Source organism: Notamacropus eugenii, chromosome 2 (assembly GCF_028372415.1).
Source record: "Notamacropus eugenii isolate mMacEug1 chromosome 2, mMacEug1.pri_v2, whole genome shotgun sequence".
Taxonomy (NCBI): domain Eukaryota; kingdom Metazoa; phylum Chordata; class Mammalia; order Diprotodontia; family Macropodidae; genus Notamacropus; species Notamacropus eugenii.
Window position 1 is genome coordinate 156,544,427 of NC_092873.1, and position 22,049 is coordinate 156,566,475.

Consider the following 22,049-nt stretch of genomic DNA (forward strand, 5'->3'; position numbering starts at 1 on the left):
ACTAATATTTAGAATTTAGTATCTTCATATTTAATATTTCCCCAATTCAGCAATATTCCTAATAACCAACAAGTCACTGAGTTACCAAGTATTTAAGTATTGACTATGTGCCAACACAGAGTTAAGCTTGGGGGATTCAAAGAAAAGCAAATTGAGCCCTGTCCTCAAGAAGCTTACATTCTAGTGTGGAGGGGTATGTACAATATATAAATGATCAGATATATGCAAGATATACACAGAATAAATAGAAGGTAATCAGAATAGGTAAAGCTTTAGCATCTGGGGAAAGTGGGAAAGGTTTCCTGGAGGTGAGATTAGAGCTGATTCTTGAAGGAAGTTAAGCAGCACAGGGAAGGGTGGAATATTCAAGTCATATAGGCTACAGTGAGGGCAAAAGCACAAGGGGAGATGGAATGTGATAATCCAGCAACTTCAACTAAGCCAGAATGCTAGATCCTAGACAGGGGAGTACCGTCTAAAAAAAGACTTGAAAGGTATAAAAAGTAGGGAAAGGAGCAAGTTATAAAAAGCTTTAAATGCCCTACAGAGAAGTTTAATATCTGAATCTGGAGATAATAAGGAACCACTGGAGCCCACTGAGCAGAGGTGTGAGATGGCCAGATCTAAGCCTTAGAACCATCTTGGCAGCTAAGTCAACTGGAGTAGGGAAAGATTATAGGGAGATTAGTTAGAAAGCTATTGCAGTCTCCCAGGCAAGAGGTTATGAGGGCCTGAAATACAATTGTAAATGTGTGAATGTAGGAAATGGAACATATGTGAACATATGTGACAAGTGAAGGCAGAAAAAAGAAGACTTGGATTAGATTGGATTCACTAGGCAGGGGGTGAAATTCGAATGAAAAGGTGAGGATAACACTGTAATTGCGAGCCTGAAAGACTGAGAGGATGACGATGCCCATCAAGTTATAGGGAAGTTCATGGGAGGGGAGGTTTTGAGAGGAAAGAGTAAGTTATTTTGGACATGTTGATATGCCTACAGGACATCCAATTCAAGTTATCCAAAATGTAGTTGGTGATATACCACTGCAGCTGAGAGGAAAGGTTAAAGCTGAATATATAGATCTGGGAATCATCTGCATATAGATGCAGACTGAAGCCAAGAAAAGTCACCAAGTGAGACAGAGGAGGAGTCAGTAATTTTTTTTTCAGTAGGCAAGATGGTAAACATCTTAGTTTGCAGGTCAAGAGACAAAACTGAGGACATTATTTAGGTACTTAAATAATGAGAGAAAGAAAATTTCTATGCAATTTTATTGACAAAATTCAAAATATAATTATAATTGAGTATTTTTCTTTTTGTAATATAGGCCCATGAGAATGAGAATAAATGAGAAGAATGGAATTTTTTTTGGAGATAACGTTTTTTTGGGGTTCAAAGTTAGTGATCCCTATCATAAAAGTCAACTATAAAGGTTCATCTGTTGTTGCTGATTTGTAATGAGATTTTATGTATTCCATCTTTGAAAATGCTCTTTCACAGAGGTAGGTACTGCCAAATATTGATCTCGATCCACCAACATATGATTTTAATTGAGCATATTCATCACTTGGAAGGCATTTAATAGAATTCTATTAGATTCTCCTCTTGATATTTACCTTTTGGTATGTAATTACATAGCAGATTAATCACTTCCATTTGAAGGTTAGGTGGAAACTCCTCAATTATAGAGTTAACTGGATTTTGAAAGATGGAAATTTCTTTTGAACTTACACTGAGGTCTGAAAAACACTGCTGGAACAGTAGTTTAAACTCAGAAAATATATCTGCTGCAAACTGGTGTGAGAATGGAGATCAAGTCTCTTGAGTTTTAGCATAGGAAGTGTATAAAGCAGTTTGACATACTTGTAATTAAAACATTAGTTATCACTGAATTAATATTACCCTAGTATAAGTTTTGCATAGAAGCATTATTTTGCCTTGTAATTTTAAGTTGCATTCATTAAGAAAAATTATAAATTCTTCCCAAAGCTAATTTCCAAAGCCATTCAGTGTTCAATAATAATGGTTGAGGGCAGGTCTCATTCAGAAAAAATTTTAATCTTGGCCCTGGGTTTAAAAAGTCTTAATAAAACTTTTTTCTCTTCTTTTCTTATTTTAACATTGTAGGTGTTAAGCATGATTCTAATTTTAAAAAATAACAATACTGTGATATGCATAGCACTCAAAATGTTACTGAATCATAAGTGTATCACTGTGAATTGTAGTATACCTTGGGCTATACAAATGCAGCCAGACGGCCTTTGGTTCACAGACCGTAGTTTGCCAATCCCTGGGACACAATAAAGAGATAAGAGGGCCCAAGACAAAGCCAAAGTGGATACAAAATGTTTGTGTGAATGACATGGATAAAGATCTAGCAAAGAAAACTCAGAAAGAACAATGATAGGGAGTAATGTCATGAAAAGAGAGAGGAGAGACTATCTAAAAGGAGGTAATCAACAATGTAAAATGCTGCAGAAACGTCAAGAAGTTCGAGAAGTGAGAAAAGGCCAGTGGATCTGGCATTGACAACTTTGGAGAGGGCAGTTTCAACTGAATGATGAAGTTGGAAGCCAGATTGCAAAGGATTTCAAATCAAGTCAAGAGGCAGCTTTCTTGAGGACTTTTTCTACAAGTTTTGAGGACTTTCTCTAGGAGAGATATAAAGTAAGTCCTAGTAGGGATGGTGTATCAAGTGAGTTTTTCAACAATGAGGGAGCCATGAGTGCCCAGAGCAGCAAAGAGAGAGCCTGTAGTTTAGCAAAGACTGAAAATTATGGAGATTAAAGAGAGAAAGGAGATTAAAGGGAAAGCAATCTGCTAGAGACTATAGAAGGGGATAGGATGGCAGGTATATGTAGAAGCATTCACCTTGGCAAAAAAAAGGGTCACTTCTTTAACCTAAGTGAAGTAGATACTGGAGGAAGATGTCTACATGATATAAGTAAGATGAAGAAGAAATAAAAGAGAGCTCTCAGAAAATGTCTTCAAAATTTTCAGTTAAATATGAGACAAGGTCTTTAAATGAGAGGGTAGTAGGAGTCTTAAGGAGAAATGAGATGGTTTTTTGTTTGTTTAATGGCCTTCATCTGGAGTGGAATAGTGAATAAATTAAGAAGGAAGAGAATATTTGTCTTGCTGTAACAGGGGCCCTGATGACAGATTTTTAGTTGATTTTTAGTTTAGTTTTAGTTGACAATTTCATGATTTCCTCCAGCTCCTTTCAGCAACATACTAATAGGTGAAGAGGAGGTAGATACTGGGAAGTTTGACAAAGTGTGATAGGACAGAAGGGCAAAGATAGTGCAGAGTCATGTTGGTTTACAAGGGGATGAGACAGGGAAAGGAGCCAGTACAGGGATAGCAGCCTGTGAAGATCAGAGTAGTAGAAGGAATAGAGGTCACAGTGAAGATGAAGAGTATTAAATTATAATATTAATCTTAGCAGTATTAGTTGTCAAAGCCCTTCACAAAATTCAACTAAATTACCATTTGGTTGGTTGGCTGGCTGTTGTCCTTTGTTCTCGAAGAGGGCCAAAAATGACATCACCACGATAAAGTGAAGTTTCAGGGTGTCTGACTGTGGCTGATCAGACCAAAATGAGCTTGGAATGCTTTACCACAGGTTGGGCACAGATAGAGAGTCCATGTGAATATTTGGGGTGGATACCCCAAATTTGTGCATCCTATGTTTACTTTGTGCTGTCTCAATACTGCTTTGCTCACAGAGCATAGACCATTTGGTAAAAGCAGTTCAAATCAAGAGAATAAACACTGGTCCTGTCAGAGTTCATTTATCATTTTCCCTAGCAAAGTTTAGCGTTATTTACAAATTGTCTTCTTCAATTCCTCCCTTGCCTTTACTTTGTTTCTTTTCTCAGTGCCCAAACTCTATCCACGCAGGAGAAGACCCACTTGCATGGCAGCTACCCTCCCTTCCCCTTGCCTTTACTCCTATGCGTTGGGCCACTCAGACCCCATTCAAGCTGCTTGACTGTTTGCATCACCTGAATGAGAGATATGTCAACAACTCTAATTCTTATCATCAGATACAAAGGACCACTATGCCTTACTATTTACTCTGCAAATGCATCCCAAGGTCCTCCATGTCTTACCATAAGTACTATTTCTAGGTCCTCCAAACCCCCAGACACCATCATCTAAGCCTACTGATGCAACCTCAGGATCCCTGAATTATATGTCAGTCTTGCTACTCCACTCTTAGGACCTCAGGACCTTTTCATCTGCCCTACAACTGGTATTTCTTTTATGCATTATCTCCCTCAAAAGAAGTGTAAATAAGCTCCTTGAAAGATGGGACTGTCTCATTCAATTTGTAGCCCCAAGATTTAGCACAGTGTTTGGGACATAATTTTTTAATAAATGTTTTTAACTCATTCATTAAAAAACCCATTGTTGTACTGAGGCCACCAAATGTTTACCAATAAATAAATATATCTGTAGTCTAAGTCCTTTTTTTTAAAGCTAAGACTATCAGAAGTACAAAATATTTACCATAAAATACACAGGATCATCAATAGGTAATGTCAATTTTCCATTTTTAATGTGACACCTACTATACTACAACAAAGTTATAAGATATAAGGAAACTACAGCAAAATGGAAGAAGGATTAACTCTACTCAGAGAGGCAAAGAAAATACCTGGAAGAGCTCGTTTTATCATGCACTCAACAGTTACAAGAAACATTTCATGGGACACTAACTAGTTCATATCATATTAAGAGTGTTCATGATAAATGTTTGCAAAAGACCTAGCAACAAATGCACAAACTCATGGGAAGGATAAAGAAGGCAGAGAAATTCTAAGAAAAACTGGATAAAGCCCTCCAAATAAATCTATACTTTAATACAGGTTAAGTCTGTGAAAAATGTTGGAAAATATGTTCAAGATAAAGAAATGAAAAAGAAGAAAAGATAATCATGAAATAGAAGTCCCATATTATATATCATGAATAAATACTTTCTTCAAGAAGAGAGCTAAAGAGATGCAAAAAATGTCATCATAAAAAATTAAAAAATTTTTAATCTCTACATTTGAACATATAAGAAGTGACTAGTTATTTCTCATATGAATATCAAGTAAAGTATAATTCAGGAAAATGCATTCTCACCAGAGATATTTGCCACTGTCATAAAGAAGTCCAACACAGAATACAAATGGAAGTATGATTCCCTAGAGATGGAAAGGTCTTCTCCTACTTAAAGATGACATAATGCTGATTGGACCAAGGCCCAGAACACTGGTCTAACTAGATGCATAGGAAAAAAAGCAAGTGGCTCAGACTGTCCAGATAAAGATATAACAACTGGAAAAATGACTAATACAACTAGTACATAAATATATATGTCATGGAGAGATGGTCAGTATGGCGTCAATGAGGCCCCAAATTGAAGATTATCGATCAGCTAGGTGGTGCAGTGAAAACAGCTCTGAGCCTAGAAACAGGAAGATCTGAGTTAAAATTCAGCTTCAGATACTTACAAGCTGTGTGACCCAGGACAAGTCACTTAACCTCTGTCTGCCTCAATTTTCACAGCTGCAAAATGGTGATAATAATAGTACCTACCTCCTAGGGTTGTTGTGAGGACAAGTGAGATATTTGTAAAGCACTTAGCCCAGTGCCTGCCACATAGTAGGTACTTAATAAATGCTTATTCCCTTCCTTCTAGAAAATATAATGCTTTTTTAATGACCTTAAGCTTTCCCCTCCCACCAAAAATGCCTGTTGTACTATTATCAATATTCTTTTGGTGATATTGTATGTCTATAAATAATTCAATACCATGGTCTGCAAAGAATCAAAATGTATGGGCCATCTATGAGTCAATATAGAGAGGTACATGGAGCACATTAGCTGAAGGGCTACAGCATATCATCAGTGCTTAATTGCACAAAATAAGTGGCATAAAAAGAGATATGATCAGAGATATATATCATGGGGAAAGGAGATAGACTGGTCAAGTAATGAAAACAAGGGATAACTAAGAGACATCATACATGCTGTATTAATATTCAAATAATGTAAAGAAATCTAGAGTAAGACCCCAACCATGGTAAATGGACTTACTGCATAAAATTATTGGAGGATAGAGATAATAGTTGCACAAGATGAAAAGTAAGGATGTGTTTGTTGCATTCTGAAACACTAGGAGAAGTATCAGCAAGGAAAAAAATTATGTTTCCACTATAGTACTGAACTACTATATACAACAATTTTAGTATTAAAGATTTAGACCTGGAAGGGACCTTAGGGATCACCTAGTACATTTCCTTCATTTTACAGATGAGAAAACTGAGGCTCAGAAAGTGAAATGACTTACCTAATTTCACACTGGTATTAAGTGATAGAGCCAGAAGGTAAAACTCAGGGACTCTGATTCTAAATCCAGGACATTTTCTATAAGTTCAATGATTACCAACACTATTTCTCCTTTTCCCAAAAGAAGCAGATATGAATTTAGAAGTTTCTGCATTTTAAGTAAATGTAATTTCTCAGTCTATACTAACAGGAAAGCCGTGAAATGGATATTTTAAAAATAATTTTATTTGATTTTGAGATTATAGATGACTACGAATGTATCTGAAGTACCATGAATTACTAGAACAGATAAATGCAACTCTGCAATAAATAAAGATTTAACAGTCCAGCCTCTTTATCTCTTTCTTCTGATACTAAGATTGTATCACTCTTCCAGACCTCAAAATGCCTTTTAAGCAGAAAAAAATGAAGATTCTTAAAAATGAAATTTATCTGTAAGGAACAATTAGAGATAGAGGGCAAGAGCAATTATTAAGTACTTACTGTACATACTAAGCACTGTGCTACTTTCTGGGGACACAAGCATAAGCAAAAAAGAAAGTCCTTACCCTTAGGAAGCTTAAATTTAAATGGGGGAAGATAACACACACACACACATACACACACATGAGCTATAAGGGGCAGGGGGTGGGGAGAGTCGGAAGGTTATAATCAGGGCCAGCAAGGGAATTAAAGTTGACCAGCCTAGGGCCCTCCCCAAAATGGAGTAGCTAGGAGAAGTTCACCAATGGTAAAGAGATGGTCTAGGAAATAATATTTTAAAATGACAAACATCTGTTTATGGCTATTTCCAATTTGGTTAATTGAAAGTTAAATGTAAAGAGAAGTATTCATAAGTAAAGACTTTGAGAATGAGAAAAATAAGAATTATAATAATAATTAGTTGTTAGAATTGTATGTGTAGTAAAATATTGTTTAAATCAACATAAAAATACCTATATTAAGTCCCAACTGGCATTCAAGATCCTCGACAATCTGATCTCAATCTATCTTGTTTCACATACACCTTCCTTTTCTCTAGACTAGAAGTTCCCAAACTTAATTGGCCTACCACCTCCCTTAAAAATTATTCGTTGCTCCCCTGGAAATCTACTTTCTTTGACCCTTTACCAGTTTTTTTTTTTAATTTGTGTCACTTCGAAAAATTTAAAATATTTTTTGAAAATGATAGATCTTAAATTTAATAATTTATTGTAAATTTGTGGGGTTTTTTCTGCACTGAAATTTTAATGATGCAATATTGCATCATATAACTGTATCATATTGTAAACAAGTCATTACACACATATAATCCTGCAGATACGTGCTGGACTTCTCAACAATGCATGACATGTTCACCTGCCAACACTTGCTTGCTAAGACCTCTTGGTGGACTTTACCATTGAATGGTTATAGCTTGCATATTTTTTTTGGAAAATAATGTAATCACTACAACTTTAACTGTTACACAAAAAATGAAACATGTATGAATGGTTTTTCAAAATTTTTTTCTCTTTTTCCTTATGCTTTCATCAGCCCCTTATTTTTATTCAATCACACATGAGGCTAATACACCAGCCCTGGATTGTTTCGGCACCCCTAGAGGCAGTATTGCCCACTTTAGGAACCTGCAGACCAAGTGGATGACTTGCCATTCCCCCAAATATATCCCAAACTTTTCTACTTCCACCACTTTGTTGAAACCATCATATAAATCTGAGTTGAACTCTTTCTTTCATTGCCAAGCTCCCATGCTATTTTCTTCATGAAGTTTTCCCTGATGCCCCCAAGATATGTGATCTCTTCTTCCACTGAACTCCCATAATTCTTTAATTTATACCTCTTCCTTATTGATTAATCAGTTTCTATTTTATGTCATAGTTCTTTGAGTCGATTTCAACTCCCTGATCTCAATTCCAAGAACAATATTTTCATCTTTGCCTCTCATCTATGAGCCTATACACAGCATTCAACAGGCTTGTTAAAGGCATTCCCTTCACCTGACAAAGCTCAATTCAAGCTCTATGAAGGTTTGTTTCCCTGATCACCTAAGGTCATAATGATTTATTTCTCTTAAGTGATCTAGCACTTTTTGTACCCTTCATTTAACAATGATCACTAGCTATCTTTTGTAACTATGTTTTGTTTAGGTGAGGGGTTGATCAAAAAAGTTCTTTGATAAGTATCCAGGGTAGTGAGCCTTTGGCAGTTTTGATTGTATTTCTCTACAGAGTATAAGGACACATCCATCCTGTGGCATCCTCCAGGTTTTCACTGATGGGGATTGCCTCCAAGATGAATTGGTTGATTTGCCCTTTGAAGTGCTCTAATAAAGGTGAATCTTCATTGAGGCCCAAGATCCTTTTTCTACCCTTCATGGCATATGCCAGAAGCCACATGTATCTGTCCACATGGCCTAAACTAGTTCTTCCTTGGGGGATTTCCTTGCCAATGTTATTCTTCTTGAAGAAGCTGAACTGTAAGTAGACATAAGATCCTTGAAGATGGGGGCGATTTCATTTGTCTTTATAATCTTAGTAAGTGCTTAATAAATATTTATCTTCTTGTTAAAAATATAAACACAACTCAGTGTTAACAGAGACATTAGGAGCTATTTTTGTTATTCTATGTCTGGTTGTTTGGGTCAAAACTCAATAGACTGTCCCCTTAGTATCTGAGAAGAACAAAATATGTCCTAGAATAAGAAGAGTGCTTGGCTTACAGTTAAGTACATAACACCTAGACTATTGCAAGAATGAAGCCACAGGGAAGCCTTGACTCCCTGTTACTTGTTTCTTTACTTCAGATCAGAGCACCCTAGCAAATCATGTAAATGTGAATGTTGTGATCAATGTGATATAAAGTTATCATTCAGTTTTCTCCATGGGTATATGTATCTTTTCTTTTTGTTCTAACAGTTTAATGGTTTATTCACTTAAGAAAGCATTTTATAATGTAGGTCACAAGCACTGTGAATGTTTGAGGTTCTCAAATCCTAATGTTCGTGAAGCTGATCTCTTAGAAAACTATATATACCCTTGGTACCTCATTCCTAAAATATGGAGAAAAGATAAAATACTAACAACAAAAAGCTGACATTGACAACTAATTTCTCTCCACAATTCTCTCTGCAGTAGTAGCAACCACTTTTCCCAAACACTAAAGAAATGAGGTTAAGCAAAGCACACTTTTATTCAAAGTCTAATGTCCAGTGCACATACACATACCTCACCGGTCTTGAAAACATGTAAATACCATAAAGACCAGGCACATATCAACAGATGCCAACTAAATAAGGCAAAAATATTTTGTTTTCATATTATACTCTAATGAAATGAATTAACTGGTCAGATAAGGCAGCATTCACATAAAGAATCTAAAATGTCCTTTTGCTGATGTCAAGATGAGGCAGAGATTTTTCCCAGTTGGTACTTGGTTAGTTTTTAAGAAAACAGCATCAAGCCCTTTTTGGGTATGTTATGGTAGGGATTCATTGTGCATGTGTTGAATTAGATGGCAGCTGATGTTCCCTCCAACTCTCATATTCAGTGATTCTGATACATAAATGATACCTCCAAAACAGGGGTTCTTAACCTTTTTGTGTTATGAATCTTTTTGGCAATGTAGTAAAGTCAATGGACTCTATCTCATAATGTTAAATACATACACATACATACATACACATATATATATATAAGAATTGTATAAAATAAACTGAAGAAAATGTTAAATTTTGATTAGAAGTTAAATATCTATCTATCTATATATTTTTTCTCTATATAAATTCATGGAGCTCCTGAAATCTATTCATGAACCCCTTGGAGATAATCTCTGTTTTAGAGAGACTAAAGCAACTATGCTCTGAAAATGTTGGTTTTCTTAAGTTTAAATATTTTTCTCTGAGATCTTGTTGATATTCCTAACTTAATTCCTAATTTATCCCCCCCAAAAGACAGTTTAGTTAGCCTCTACACTCTTTACTAAACATAAGTTCCAAATTAATGGAATTCAAATTAATAATATATTAGTATATAAAACATTTCAGAGCTTCTAAATTGAATTCATAATAACCCAAGAGTTTGACCTATAAACACAAGAATAAAAAAATAGCAGAAGAATATCTACTATACAGGCTATATCATGCATCTGAACAGATACATGATGAAAATGGCCCATCAGCACATATATCTTGAATACACAGTGTGGAAAGCCAATGGACTAGGCCCAAAACTGAATAGCAAGCCGGACTACATTTTGGAAATTATGCAATGCTTTTAGTGAATTAAGGCTTCTCCTTGAAACAAATGTTCATCTTTTGAACATCAATATTATTCTAGTGATGCTATACAGCTGAGTCATGAAATGACACAATCTTCCAAAAATTAAAATCAAATGTTGGGCAAAGGACAATGGAGTGGGCAAGAGTAGGCTGGAGCAGATTACCAATTATGATCTATGCTGAAGATGCAACAATCAATCAATGAACAAGCCTACTTTCTATCAGGGAGAAAACATGTATTCTGTTCAACAAATGTGTGTGTGCATGCATGGAACAAACGAAGTACAAGATAGTTTATATGAATATATGAACATAGATTTAATTTATATGAACATATAATAGAGATTTATTTATATGAACATAGATTTAGAGCTTAAAGAGATTTTAGAAACCAGTGAGTCCAACTTCATCATTTTAAAGATAAAGAAACAGCCTGAGAGAGTTAAGTGTCTTGCTCAGGTTCATAAATGGGGGAGGCAAGACTTGAACCCAGGTCTTCCTTAGCAAAGGATAGCCAAGATATGTTCCACTGGTATTCACACAATGTCAAGATGTAGAGAAAGGCCTTTAACACGCTGGCTGGGCCCTCTGTACAAAATTTATGGAAAATATGGACAAGATTCACTTCTCCTCTTCAGTTACCTTTCACCCATTCTGGATGTTCTATGTACTTATTTATATACATGTCTCCCCAAGTAGAATGCAAGCACTGTGAGGACACTGACCATTTTGCTTTTTTCTTAGTATCCCTAGCACTCAGCATGATGCCTGGTACATATTAAGCTCTCAATAAATGCTTGTAAATTGATTATGATCTATTTATTCACATATTAATGAGATCATAAATCCCTAAAAATTTAAAAGTATAGGGGTATGAGTATAAAATGAGACTGATTTGCCTAAGTCATACTTAAAAATCAATCTAGTCTTATAACTTCAACTTAAATAGTGATAACTAATACTTTTAAATGCTGTCTTAGGCAGCAATTTATTCTCCCAAGATTTTGCAATATAATATTGTGGATGTAAGTAAACAACTAACGTTGATATTAGCCTTAGCATTACATACACATGTAAGAAACTTTAGAAGATTGATTGAAGTTTAAGAGCAATTAAACTATAAGCTTCTTATAGTCAAGTGCAACATCTTAAGTCTTTTCTTTTACCATCCCTAGCATGCTATTAAAAGTATAATAGTATAATAATATAAGAATATTATTCATGTTTCCTGATTTCAAATTTTCATTTATAGTAAGAAACCATTCATCTCATGTCTAATGTTACATTAGTATCTGTTACACTTTTCACTACTTCAATTTGGTTTTTAAAATTTTGACTTATTTTCATATTGTAATTCAAAGAAATCCCTGACTAAATTAGCTCTTATATACTGCTATATAGTATATTATATAGTTATATATAATATGTTACATAATTATGTAACAGATGGGCTCCTGTAAAGTTGTACGCAAAGAGAGTTTCTATAAATCAAATAATATTTTAATGTCTTGGGCTATCTTAAGGAAATTGATAATGAATCCTTTTGTAAAATGAATTATTTTCTAACAAATATTTCAAAATTTCAAAAATTCTCTTTTTATAAATATTTTACAGATAAGATTGAGGTGGCTATAATTACAATATAGCCTGGAACATATTTCCTCTAGTAGATTGCTAATGGCTATTACTATAGTACCACATCATAGCAAATCCTCCAAAGGCTTTACAAAAATTAAAGTGATATTAACTCTTTCAATAAAGTAAACATAGCCCAGCCCTCTAACTCCAAATGTTTTCAGAGAAGAAATTAAATAGAAAAAATATAATGTAATTCCTCATTAAAACTAGGTAATAAAAACAAATTAAGAATGAAAGATATTACAAAATGATTAAGAACTCAAAATATGTTTAGTTTATATAAACTAAGCAAAATGAGTTATTTTTAAAAATAGGTGGATTAGAATGAAAAGTATGGATACAAGTACTATTTTGTAGCACTTACCATCATTTTGAAATCATCTTTTATGTGTATCAAATTTGTCTTTTAAAAAATTAGTTCTTTATAAGGTCTAATTATATGGAAATAAGATTTAAACTTTCATTTTACCAAATAAATGTTCAATTTAAGATTACTGAGTACAGAAACAGCACACAAGAGTTGTTACTGAAACAAAGATACAAGGGAAAGATTGTTTCTTTTTTAAAAAAAGTTTTTCTATCCTCAGTGCCCCACACAAAAGTAAGTGCTTAACAAATGCTTGTTGATTGTTACTTTCATAGTATCCATACCTGTGTAATGTAGTAGGAAAAGTCCTGAACTTACACTTTCAAAACCTGAGTTTTCTGCCCCAGCTTCAAAAACCTACTAGCCCTGTTACAATGGGCATGTTTATGTCCTTGAGCCTCAAATCCCTCACCTGTAAAAGAACAATGATATTTGAACTACCTACCCCATATGATTGAAGCCAACACTACTTTATAAATCTTTAAGCATTGTAGAAGAATGAGTTATTATCACTATTATCTTTTGCAGTGAATCTTAAAGATTTTTGGGAATATGAAAAAGAAATTTCCTATATATCAATTTTTATCACTTACTTGGATTATCATTACTGTTAAAACAAATACAAAGTCAGAGTAGTTTAACCCAGTGCTTACTACATGAAGAAAACTAGTATGAAATGATGCATCTAAGATAACTAGGGTTCATCATATATTTCTAATTAATACCTGCTAATTACAGGAATGTCATTATGAATGAAATGTTTTTCTCCAACAAAATATACTGTCATTCCAAAGAGCAAAATTTAGGAACCAATCTCTATACCTGTCATTTCGATCTAATCATTTAATTTCTGACCAAATATTAACAATGCTCCTATCAAACCTATAAACTCAGCATGATTGGACAAAGAAAAAGGAGTTTCATCTTCATTAAATTTGCAGAAAGTGAATTTATTTTCTTTTGAAATGTGTGTTCAAGACTATTGGTAACCAAGCACTTAAAATCAATCAACCTATTTTTAAAAATCAACAAACTTTCTCAATAGTTTTAATCTTAGGCATTCTATTAACCTTACTTCTACTCCAATAAAAAAGGATTATGCCAATTTTTTTTCCAATTTCTTGATCAATCAGATTGAGGGGAGGAGGAGAAGAAACTATATGCACTGCTACCTTAAATATTAACATTTATTTCTCAAATGAATCCCATATTCATTTACTTCATCTGACCTGTTACAACCAACTTGTTTTTATCCAAATTATTCAGTTTCAATTCCAAACAGTAAAAATGTATCATGATGCAAGTCAAATTTTCCCCCTAGATATAGGCATTCTATTTATCCCAAATACCAGGCATATAAAAAGCACAGTATTTTATTTACCATTAATCTACAGAATCCCATCTTAATAGTCATATACCACATGCCTAAAATTCTCTCAAGTGCTACTACTGAACAATTTTTTGGTCATCTAATGACAGATGTGCTTCAATCTATACAAGAGTTATGTTTTTGAAAAGTTATATCCTAGTCCTTTCAGAGAAGAAATTCTTTCATTTTTTGTCTTTGTATAGGTAATGCCAAGTAAGATTGGCACATATTAAGTGTTTAATAAATACTTAATGGTTGATTAATTAAAATTCAAATGCGCTACAGGAGAGTACTGGTCGTAAGAATCCTGCAGTGACTTATTTTATAAAGCAAAACTCCTTCTGAAATTAAGTAACATATCAACTAACCCCAATTCAGCTGTTTTATAAATTCAGAATATCATATTATCTTAGAATTCTAGACTATCCTCTTAGCCTCATTCGTCTGTGATTTTTTTGAGCAAAAGGTAGTTTTTCTTAATAAATTAGAAGGTATATCTCTCTCCTCTTAGCAGAGTCAGAATACTATGGGGCAGAATGTTACATACATATTTTTGACCCAGTTAGAATACTAATGCCTCTAACAAGCATCTAAGACCCTCTACTGTATGACTGTACAGTACCTCTCTACTCTTCAGTCTCATCTCATGCTATGGTCCACTGCATAATGTCCATTCAATTTCAAAGCAACTACTATGTGAAGGTACTGTGCCTTGCTCTAAAGATACAAAGACAAAAATAAGTAAGACCCCCCCTCCCCAAAAGCACTTGAATTTACATTCTAATATATATGTATATATGTCTATGTACATACATGTACATACACACACAGAAAATTGGAAGGAGAGGGTTAAAAGTCACTTGGGAGGATCAACAAAGGCTTTTGTAGGTGTTACTTGAGCAGAGTTTTGAATGAAATTGGAGATTCTAAGAGACTGAAGTGAAGTGAGAATGCATCCTAGGCAGAAGGGAGAGCCAGTGCAAAGACAAAGGGATGGGAAGTGAATATGGCAGGTAAAGAACAGCAAGAAGGTCACGTATGAAAAGATGGAAGAAGTAGGTTGACACTGGGTTGCAAAGGGCTGTAAAAGCTAAAATGAGTAACTTTTATTTGATACTAGAGATAATAGGGAGCTACTGGAATTTACTGAGCAGGGGACAGACATGGTAAGATCTAAACTCTTAGAAAATTTATTTTAGTTGCTCTGTAGAGAGTAGATTATAGAAGAGAAAGCTTCGAAGGCAAGGATATCAATTAGAAACCTACTGCAATATACATCTCAGGTGTGACGGGATGAAGGCTTCAACCATGCTGGTGACCAGGAGGAAAGAAGAGAGTTGTAAGAGATATTGCACTAGATATGAACTATAAGACTTGACAACTGATTAGATATATGAGACTTGAGAATGACAGCCAAGTTGCAGATGTGGGTGACTGAAAGGATTTAGGTGACCTTGACAACAATAAAGAAGTTTGTTAGAAGGGTAGGTTCTGGGGAAAGACAGTAAGTTCAACTTTGGATATATGTGGGATATATTTCCACAGTTAGAAAAGCCTCTTAGACATTTAAGTTTGAAATGCACAACAGAACTGATACTCAGGAGAGGGACCTAGCCCTGGATATCTAGATTTGGGAGTCATCTGCACCAAGATGACAATTAAACCCATGGGAGCTAATGAGGTCACCAAGTGAGAGAATACAAAGAGAACAGAAGCAGCACAGAACAGTCTTAGTGAACATCCACAATTAGGGGTGGTGATATGCATAATAAGTCAGCAAAAGAGACTGAAAAAGGAGCAATCAGATCAGAAGAAGAAAAATGAGTAGTGCCGTGAAAATTCAGGGAGGAAAAAGTGTCCAGATGGAGAGAGTGGTCAACATTATCTAATATTACAGGGATGTTTAGAAGGATTCCAACAAAATTAAACTATTACCTGCTCCCTAAACTTAATAGTCTGTTTTCTGGCATGGGGGTATTCCTATAAGCCACCACCCCCATACCTGAAATTCACTGTCTTTTCAACTCTAGAAACTTCCTACAAAACTCAGGATGTCACTTCTTCCTTGAAGATTTCCTTGGTTCCCCTAGCTGTTAGTACTCTCTTTCCTCAAATTAACTAGTATTTGACTTATTTGTATACATGAAGAACTTAAGTTCCTCAAAGTCAGGGTCTATTTTTTTTTTCTTTGTATCTCTAGCACTCACTACAATGCCTTCCCTGTAGTACACCATAAACAAAATAAATGTCTGTCAAGGTTGGATACATAGAAAACATGACTATAAAAAATACCCTGTAAATGAGAAGAGTAGAATGTTAAGGTTAACAATGTAAACCAATTTAATAAAGATTACTGATAATGTACAGGAGGAACCAAAGCAAAAATCAAGTGCTATTATCTCCTTTATTAAAAAATGACATATACCACTTGAAGCTACACACCTTTAAATCATTCCATTCACCACTTATTTCTGAAAACTATGGAAAGAATGTTCTCAGTCTGCATCATTTTTACTAAACTTTCCAAGATCAAAAAGATCCTCAAGGAAAATAAAAGGATAACACCTTTTTTAAAAAGGGCTAATGAATTTTGCTATCTCCTCCAATGATCATTCTCTCTTCATTATTTAGTTCATCCATAAGTCTTTCATAATTGTCAGGAAAAATTCTTGTACATGTGAAATGAAAACTGTTCTTTGAACTATATGTGATATTTCTGCATAATGTTATTTAGCATTTCTGTAGTGTTTTATAAATATAAATTTTTACAATTTTCAACTCAAAATTTTTTTACTAAAAACCATTAAAAGGGAGATACACTCATTTTAAGGTCCATGAGGCACACATATGGGTTAGTTTATCAGGTGGAAAGGATAATAAAGAAGTCCATAATTTTCATCATATAGGCAGCAAAACAACTAATTCATGAATTTATAATTCTCAATTATTTGTTTAATGCCATATGATACATAGCCCCTTCCATACTGTGTTACGTATACCATAACATGTATGGTAAAAATGAACATATTACAATGCATTTATTCAAAAAGATTGAATTTATAGCCCTCGGATAAATCTAAAAGGGAAAATTATTTAATATAAGGCCAGAGAAATGGATATACCTTAAAACACTGTTCTGTTTTGACTATTGGCAAGTCTCTTCAGTTTGTTCTTATGGTGCTAATGGGTGCTAATCCCAGTGTGTGAAAATACCAATTCTTTCCAGGGGTAGCAGAAACAGAATCCAAATAAGGGTAATACAACCCAGATAGTGCAATTCCTGACCTCTCAGTACCACCCTTTCAAAATGATGATGGAAAGTTGGGATCAGATTGTTGATAAAACTTGGCAATGGTAAGAATCTGTACAAGGCAACAAGTTACCACTGAAAGCCCTGACTGTCCAGAAGACAATAAAAGGCAATTTTAGAAAATGTTAATTGTGTAACCTCTTACACAGAAATCATTGCTCACACAGGTACACTGTTAGTCTTTTCTTTTGAGACTGTTTCCATATTGTTCCTCCAATTAAATTGAGTCAACAAAAATGTTTTACCATTTCAGCAGTAGTTATTTAGAACAACTGAAATTTTTTTCCCCCATAAGGCCACAAATGTGAAAAATAGAATATATATCATTCCAAAATCCTGGGAAAACTTCCATTGTGTATCACAAAATATAATCTACAAAAGGAATTTCCACATGCAAAACGAAGTATTTCTATTAACACCTGCAAAATACAGTTTCAATGTTTAGTCACAAAAGCCAACTAGGCTCTCAGAATAGAACATGCACAGAGATGAAAACACATAAAAAAACCGTCTAAAATGAATTTAAAGTCACAAGGGGTGTGCATCTTTTCTTTCTGAGTTGTAATTGTACAACCCCAGAATTTCCTGAACTAGCCAGCTCTGAAAACAAACAATAACAAAACCTCACCATTAAAATCATAAGAAAGTAGGGAAGCTTGTGTCCCTAATCTCTCAACAACTCACATCAGACTTTAGCTTTCTACACTAAGCCTATTCTATAACCTTGCCTTAGTACAAAAAATGAAGACCAAAAGGAAGAAAAATATAACTGAAAGGATAAGGAAAGTGAAAATGCCACTCAAAGACACTCCGCAGACAACGGCAGACTTTCAAAGCTTTGCACAGCTGGGAATACCAAACGCCGCAGCATCACTGACAGTAAGCCTAGACAGCCTCTGCGAGTCCCTGGAGCGGCTCTGGCATGCGCACGTCCCGCTTACATAAAGAGATGCTTACAGTCCAGGTGCTTCTTCTTGGGCCCCATCACTTCATGAGTGGTTGCCTTGCAGACGGCCCTGGCCACGGCAGAGCCAGTCACGCTGTACTGGGCAGCCGCGATTCGATCCGTCAGCGTCTGCCCCGACATCTTCGGCTGCTGCTTCTACTGCCTCCTCTTCTGCAAGAAAGAGTGGAAGGAAGGCCCCCTGGTGAGCCCGGGGCTCCCGCCTTTGGGCAGCAGGGCCCCCCTCCACAGTCTCCCTCCTCCACCCCGGAAGGACCTCTGCAGGTGCTGTCCCGGTATCTCAGCACCAGCAGAACTAGATGTTGTAAAGATGCAGCCGAGGAGCCTACAATCCATCAGCCCCAGATGCACCCGCAGAAAATGAGCCCATCATGGTGCCCTCATCTCGGGCGTCTCTACCCTGGAACATACCCCTCTCTCTCTCTTTTTTTTGCTTCCCCACCATCCCTACGTCCTCCACCACCCTCTTGTCAATTAGCAATCTTCCTCCCCACCCAGACAACCTTATCATTCCCCACTAGAGCCTTCAGGTGTCGGGGTTACTCCCTGGGCACCGTGCCCACAGGGCGACCTCCCCGGTACTGCTGCAGCACGCCCCAGGAGGCTACGGAGACGGACTGGATCCGACGCCCTCCCCCTCCGCGGCTGCAGCTCCTCTCCTCGGCTCCCCTGAGCTGGAGATTATCGTTGCACTGCGCCATATTATGCCCTCTCCCCCTGCCAGCACACGGCCGCCACCGCCTCCCACATCCGTAATCCCTCCCGCACCCCCTTTCCTGGTCCCCTTTATGCCCCGACCCTACCTCCCCCCCCCCCCCCACCGCAGCGCTCTCAGTGCTCACTGCAGGGGGCCCGCCCTGGGGAGGAGGGGTGGGAGCGCTCGATGCGGCTCACCCTGCTCGGGTGCGGGAGCCAAGGATCCCCCCGAGTCCCTGCCGCTCCCCGCGGCTGGAAAGGGCACCGGGCCCTTGGGCGGTGGGGGTGCAGCACCGCACCCGAGCCGGCGGTGGGGGACGGACCTGTCACTCCCCGTCAGCCTCCCTCCGGGGAAGGATGATCGCCTCGGACCGTGCCCCTCGGAAAGAAAGAGCGGAGCCGGCCGTGTAGACACACAGCCGCACGAGTCCGTTACTCGCCCCCGCCCCCACTCCCCAGGGCGGCGCTGCAGCTGCGGCCGCTCCGGGCCGCGGGGGAGACAAAACGTGCCCGCCCGCCCGCCCGTCAGTCCGCCTGTCTGCCTTCCAGTCTGCCGCTCGGCCGTCCGTGGCCTCGGGGCGGAAGGAAGGAAGGAAGCCGGCGGGTGGGTAGAGAGCCGGCGCTGTCTCGTGGGGAGAGATGCCCCCCAGCTCCGCCGCAGCGCGCTCCCTCCTCCTCGTCTCCCTACGGCCCCTCGCCGCCCAGCGCCCCCAGCCCGCCCATCCCGGGGTGCAGCCTGTACCAGCCGGCCGCTCCCGCCGCTCCCGCCGCTCCCGCCGCTCCCCGCCGCCGCCGCCGCGTCTCTCTGGCTCTCCCCGGCAGCGTCCCCATCCCCCCCGCCCCCACCTCAGCTTTGGTTCCTCCGACAGAGTCAGGTGACAGGCGCGGACAAACCGGTGCGAGCCCCTCAGCCGCGAGGACCTCCGGAGCGGGGAGGGGGGGCGGCCCGGGTGGGCATGGGGGGGAGCGCCAGCCCCAGCCTCCCCGGTGCCCTCTCCTCCTCGCACCCTCCCCGCACACGGGGACAGACACGCCCGCGTTCACCCATACATACCTACTGACACGCACCCCTTCCTTCGTCCCCGCCGGGCTGGAGCAGCTTTCCTAGGAGCGGTCTGCACCGGGAGCCTCGCATCCCCTGAAAGGGAGGCTGTGCGGAGACACTGGGAGGGGAAGCCTCCCCTCGGGCCCTTCCCCTCCTCGGGCAGCCTGCGCACGCGCACGCCGACCGCCGGCTCCTGCACCTGCCTTCCCGGCTCCGCAGCGCGCCCCGGGCGGGCCAGGCGAGGCCCCGAGCCCCCGGCTCCGCGCCGGGCTGCGTTCGATGCTGAATGGGCGAAGGCCGCTGCAAGGGCAGAGCCCCTCCGCTGGCTGCCCGCCGTCTCCTCGGGTGGGAGCAGTCATGGCCGCCCGAGCGCCGCTGGACAGTTCTGCCGCAGTTCTGTCCGTGCCGGCCAGGGGCCACATGGCTGCAGAGCGGGCACGCGGGGGCACCTCTCAGGGCCCCTGTGCATCGTGTGTGTAGACCTAAGACACCCCACCCCCAATTCTGCAGAAGAGGAAACTGAGGCTGGGAGTGAGAAGGGACCCGCCCAAGGTCACACAGGTAGTCACGGACAGATGAGGGCGCGGCCAGACGCTGGATTAGCAGAAATAGTAAGGGCACAAGTGCGTTGGCTTAGGTGCACGCAGCCGTCCTGTGTTGGGTGTATTCATACCCTCGTGTGATGGAAAGTGTGCCCCTAGGAAAGGGTCAAGTCAGGATCCGACCCCACATTTCTGGATCCCTGGTGGATGCTTCGAGACACCGAAGTCCCCTCAGGAACAACTGAAAACTCGCGAATTAGGGTTGATGATATTTATAAATATTTATTATATGAAATTAAGCCTCTGGTATTATTAGTGCATCAGTAATGGGGTATTCGGATTTTATAATACCCTTGAATTGGCGCTTAAACTGCGCGGGACAACCCAAGCACCAATATTTTCATATACCGATACTTTTCAGGCCCTATTATGGATCTTAAATTCACAGTAAAAATATTTTTAAGTTTTAAGTTTATGAATGTTAATCTTCATTACCTCCTACAGGCAACTTCTGTCCAAACTTCAGCCATAATATGGCTTTTTTTATTTAGGTTTTATGTATATTCCCTTTATGTCTATTTATTCACTTACTTTCTGTTCCCTTTATAACTTTTCATGGCATCCCTAAGTTTTTACTCTCTCTCTGTTCTATAGGTGCTCCATAAATAATGCCATTTATTTATTTATCATTGTTCTTCCGCTCTCACCCCAACATGGACACACACATACTCACTCCCTTGATTTCAAGGCTCTAGAGGAACATAAAGTAGCTCCTACTAACAACAAAATAATTGGGGACCTTTGCTATATAAGGTTATCCTTCATTTAGTGTCATTTTGTCAAGATGGTATCTGACTTTTAGAGCTACAGCTGAAATGACATCACTTTCAAATCTTATGATATTAAATTCATTAGAGAATCTGAAAGTATAATATCATGGTACCTTTTCTCCATGAACAGAAGCATTTCTTTTCAGTAGCAGCTCATTCCTGGGGACAGGGATTTCCTAAGCAATTGCATGACTCCTTTTTGAATGCCAGTTTTTCTGGCAGCTCAGTTGGCAGGAGGCCAAAAATTTTAAAAGGCAGAGGTAGAGAGAGAACATATGGTTAGCCCCACAGGGTCACAGTTATAGAGAAGTACTTATGTTATTATCCCAACTTTTGTAACTACTCTTGGTGCTCATGTACAGTTCTGCCTTGAGTGTCCAAACAAAAGTACCCATGGAAATTCGTTAGTCATTTATTATTCAACATCCTCATTGTGTTAGGTATCATACTGAAATACCAGGACACAGTGCTGTAAGTCCAGATGTGTCAGCCTTCTAAAAAGAATGGGTAACGATGCAACAATGGTATATTAAATTTTTTAAAAATTATATTTTGTTTATTTGTAGTGACATCCTTCAGACTGATGAGCCCTGTTGCTACTTTCAGCAGTTTAACCTCTTTATGTAACGCATTTTGAATACGCTAAGTTCCCATGACAGAATAGATATGGAGAGCTGACCAAAAAAT

The 22,049-nt window shown here is 38.5% G+C and overlaps 1 protein-coding gene across 9 annotated transcripts in view; it reads right to left on the reverse strand.

The window, feature by feature from the left end:
• SNAP91 (synaptosome associated protein 91) overlaps positions 1 to 20,246 on the reverse strand; it is a 170,038-nt gene extending 149,792 nt beyond the window's left edge. For 8 of the 9 annotated variants that reach the window (XM_072642714.1, XM_072642713.1, XM_072642712.1 and 5 more), the window contains exons 1-2: positions 20,000 to 20,246; positions 18,243 to 18,402 (exon numbers count right to left, since the gene is read on the reverse strand). In XM_072642714.1, the coding sequence (XP_072498815.1) occupies positions 18,243 to 18,372 (130 nt within the window). In that variant the 5' untranslated portion in view covers positions 18,373 to 18,402; positions 20,000 to 20,246. Of the gene's footprint in view, positions 1 to 18,242; positions 18,403 to 19,268; positions 19,358 to 19,999 lie in introns of those variants that run through there. The other variant, XM_072642707.1, reaches the window with a different exon arrangement.
• Positions 20,247 to 22,049: the final 1,803 nt, after the last annotated feature.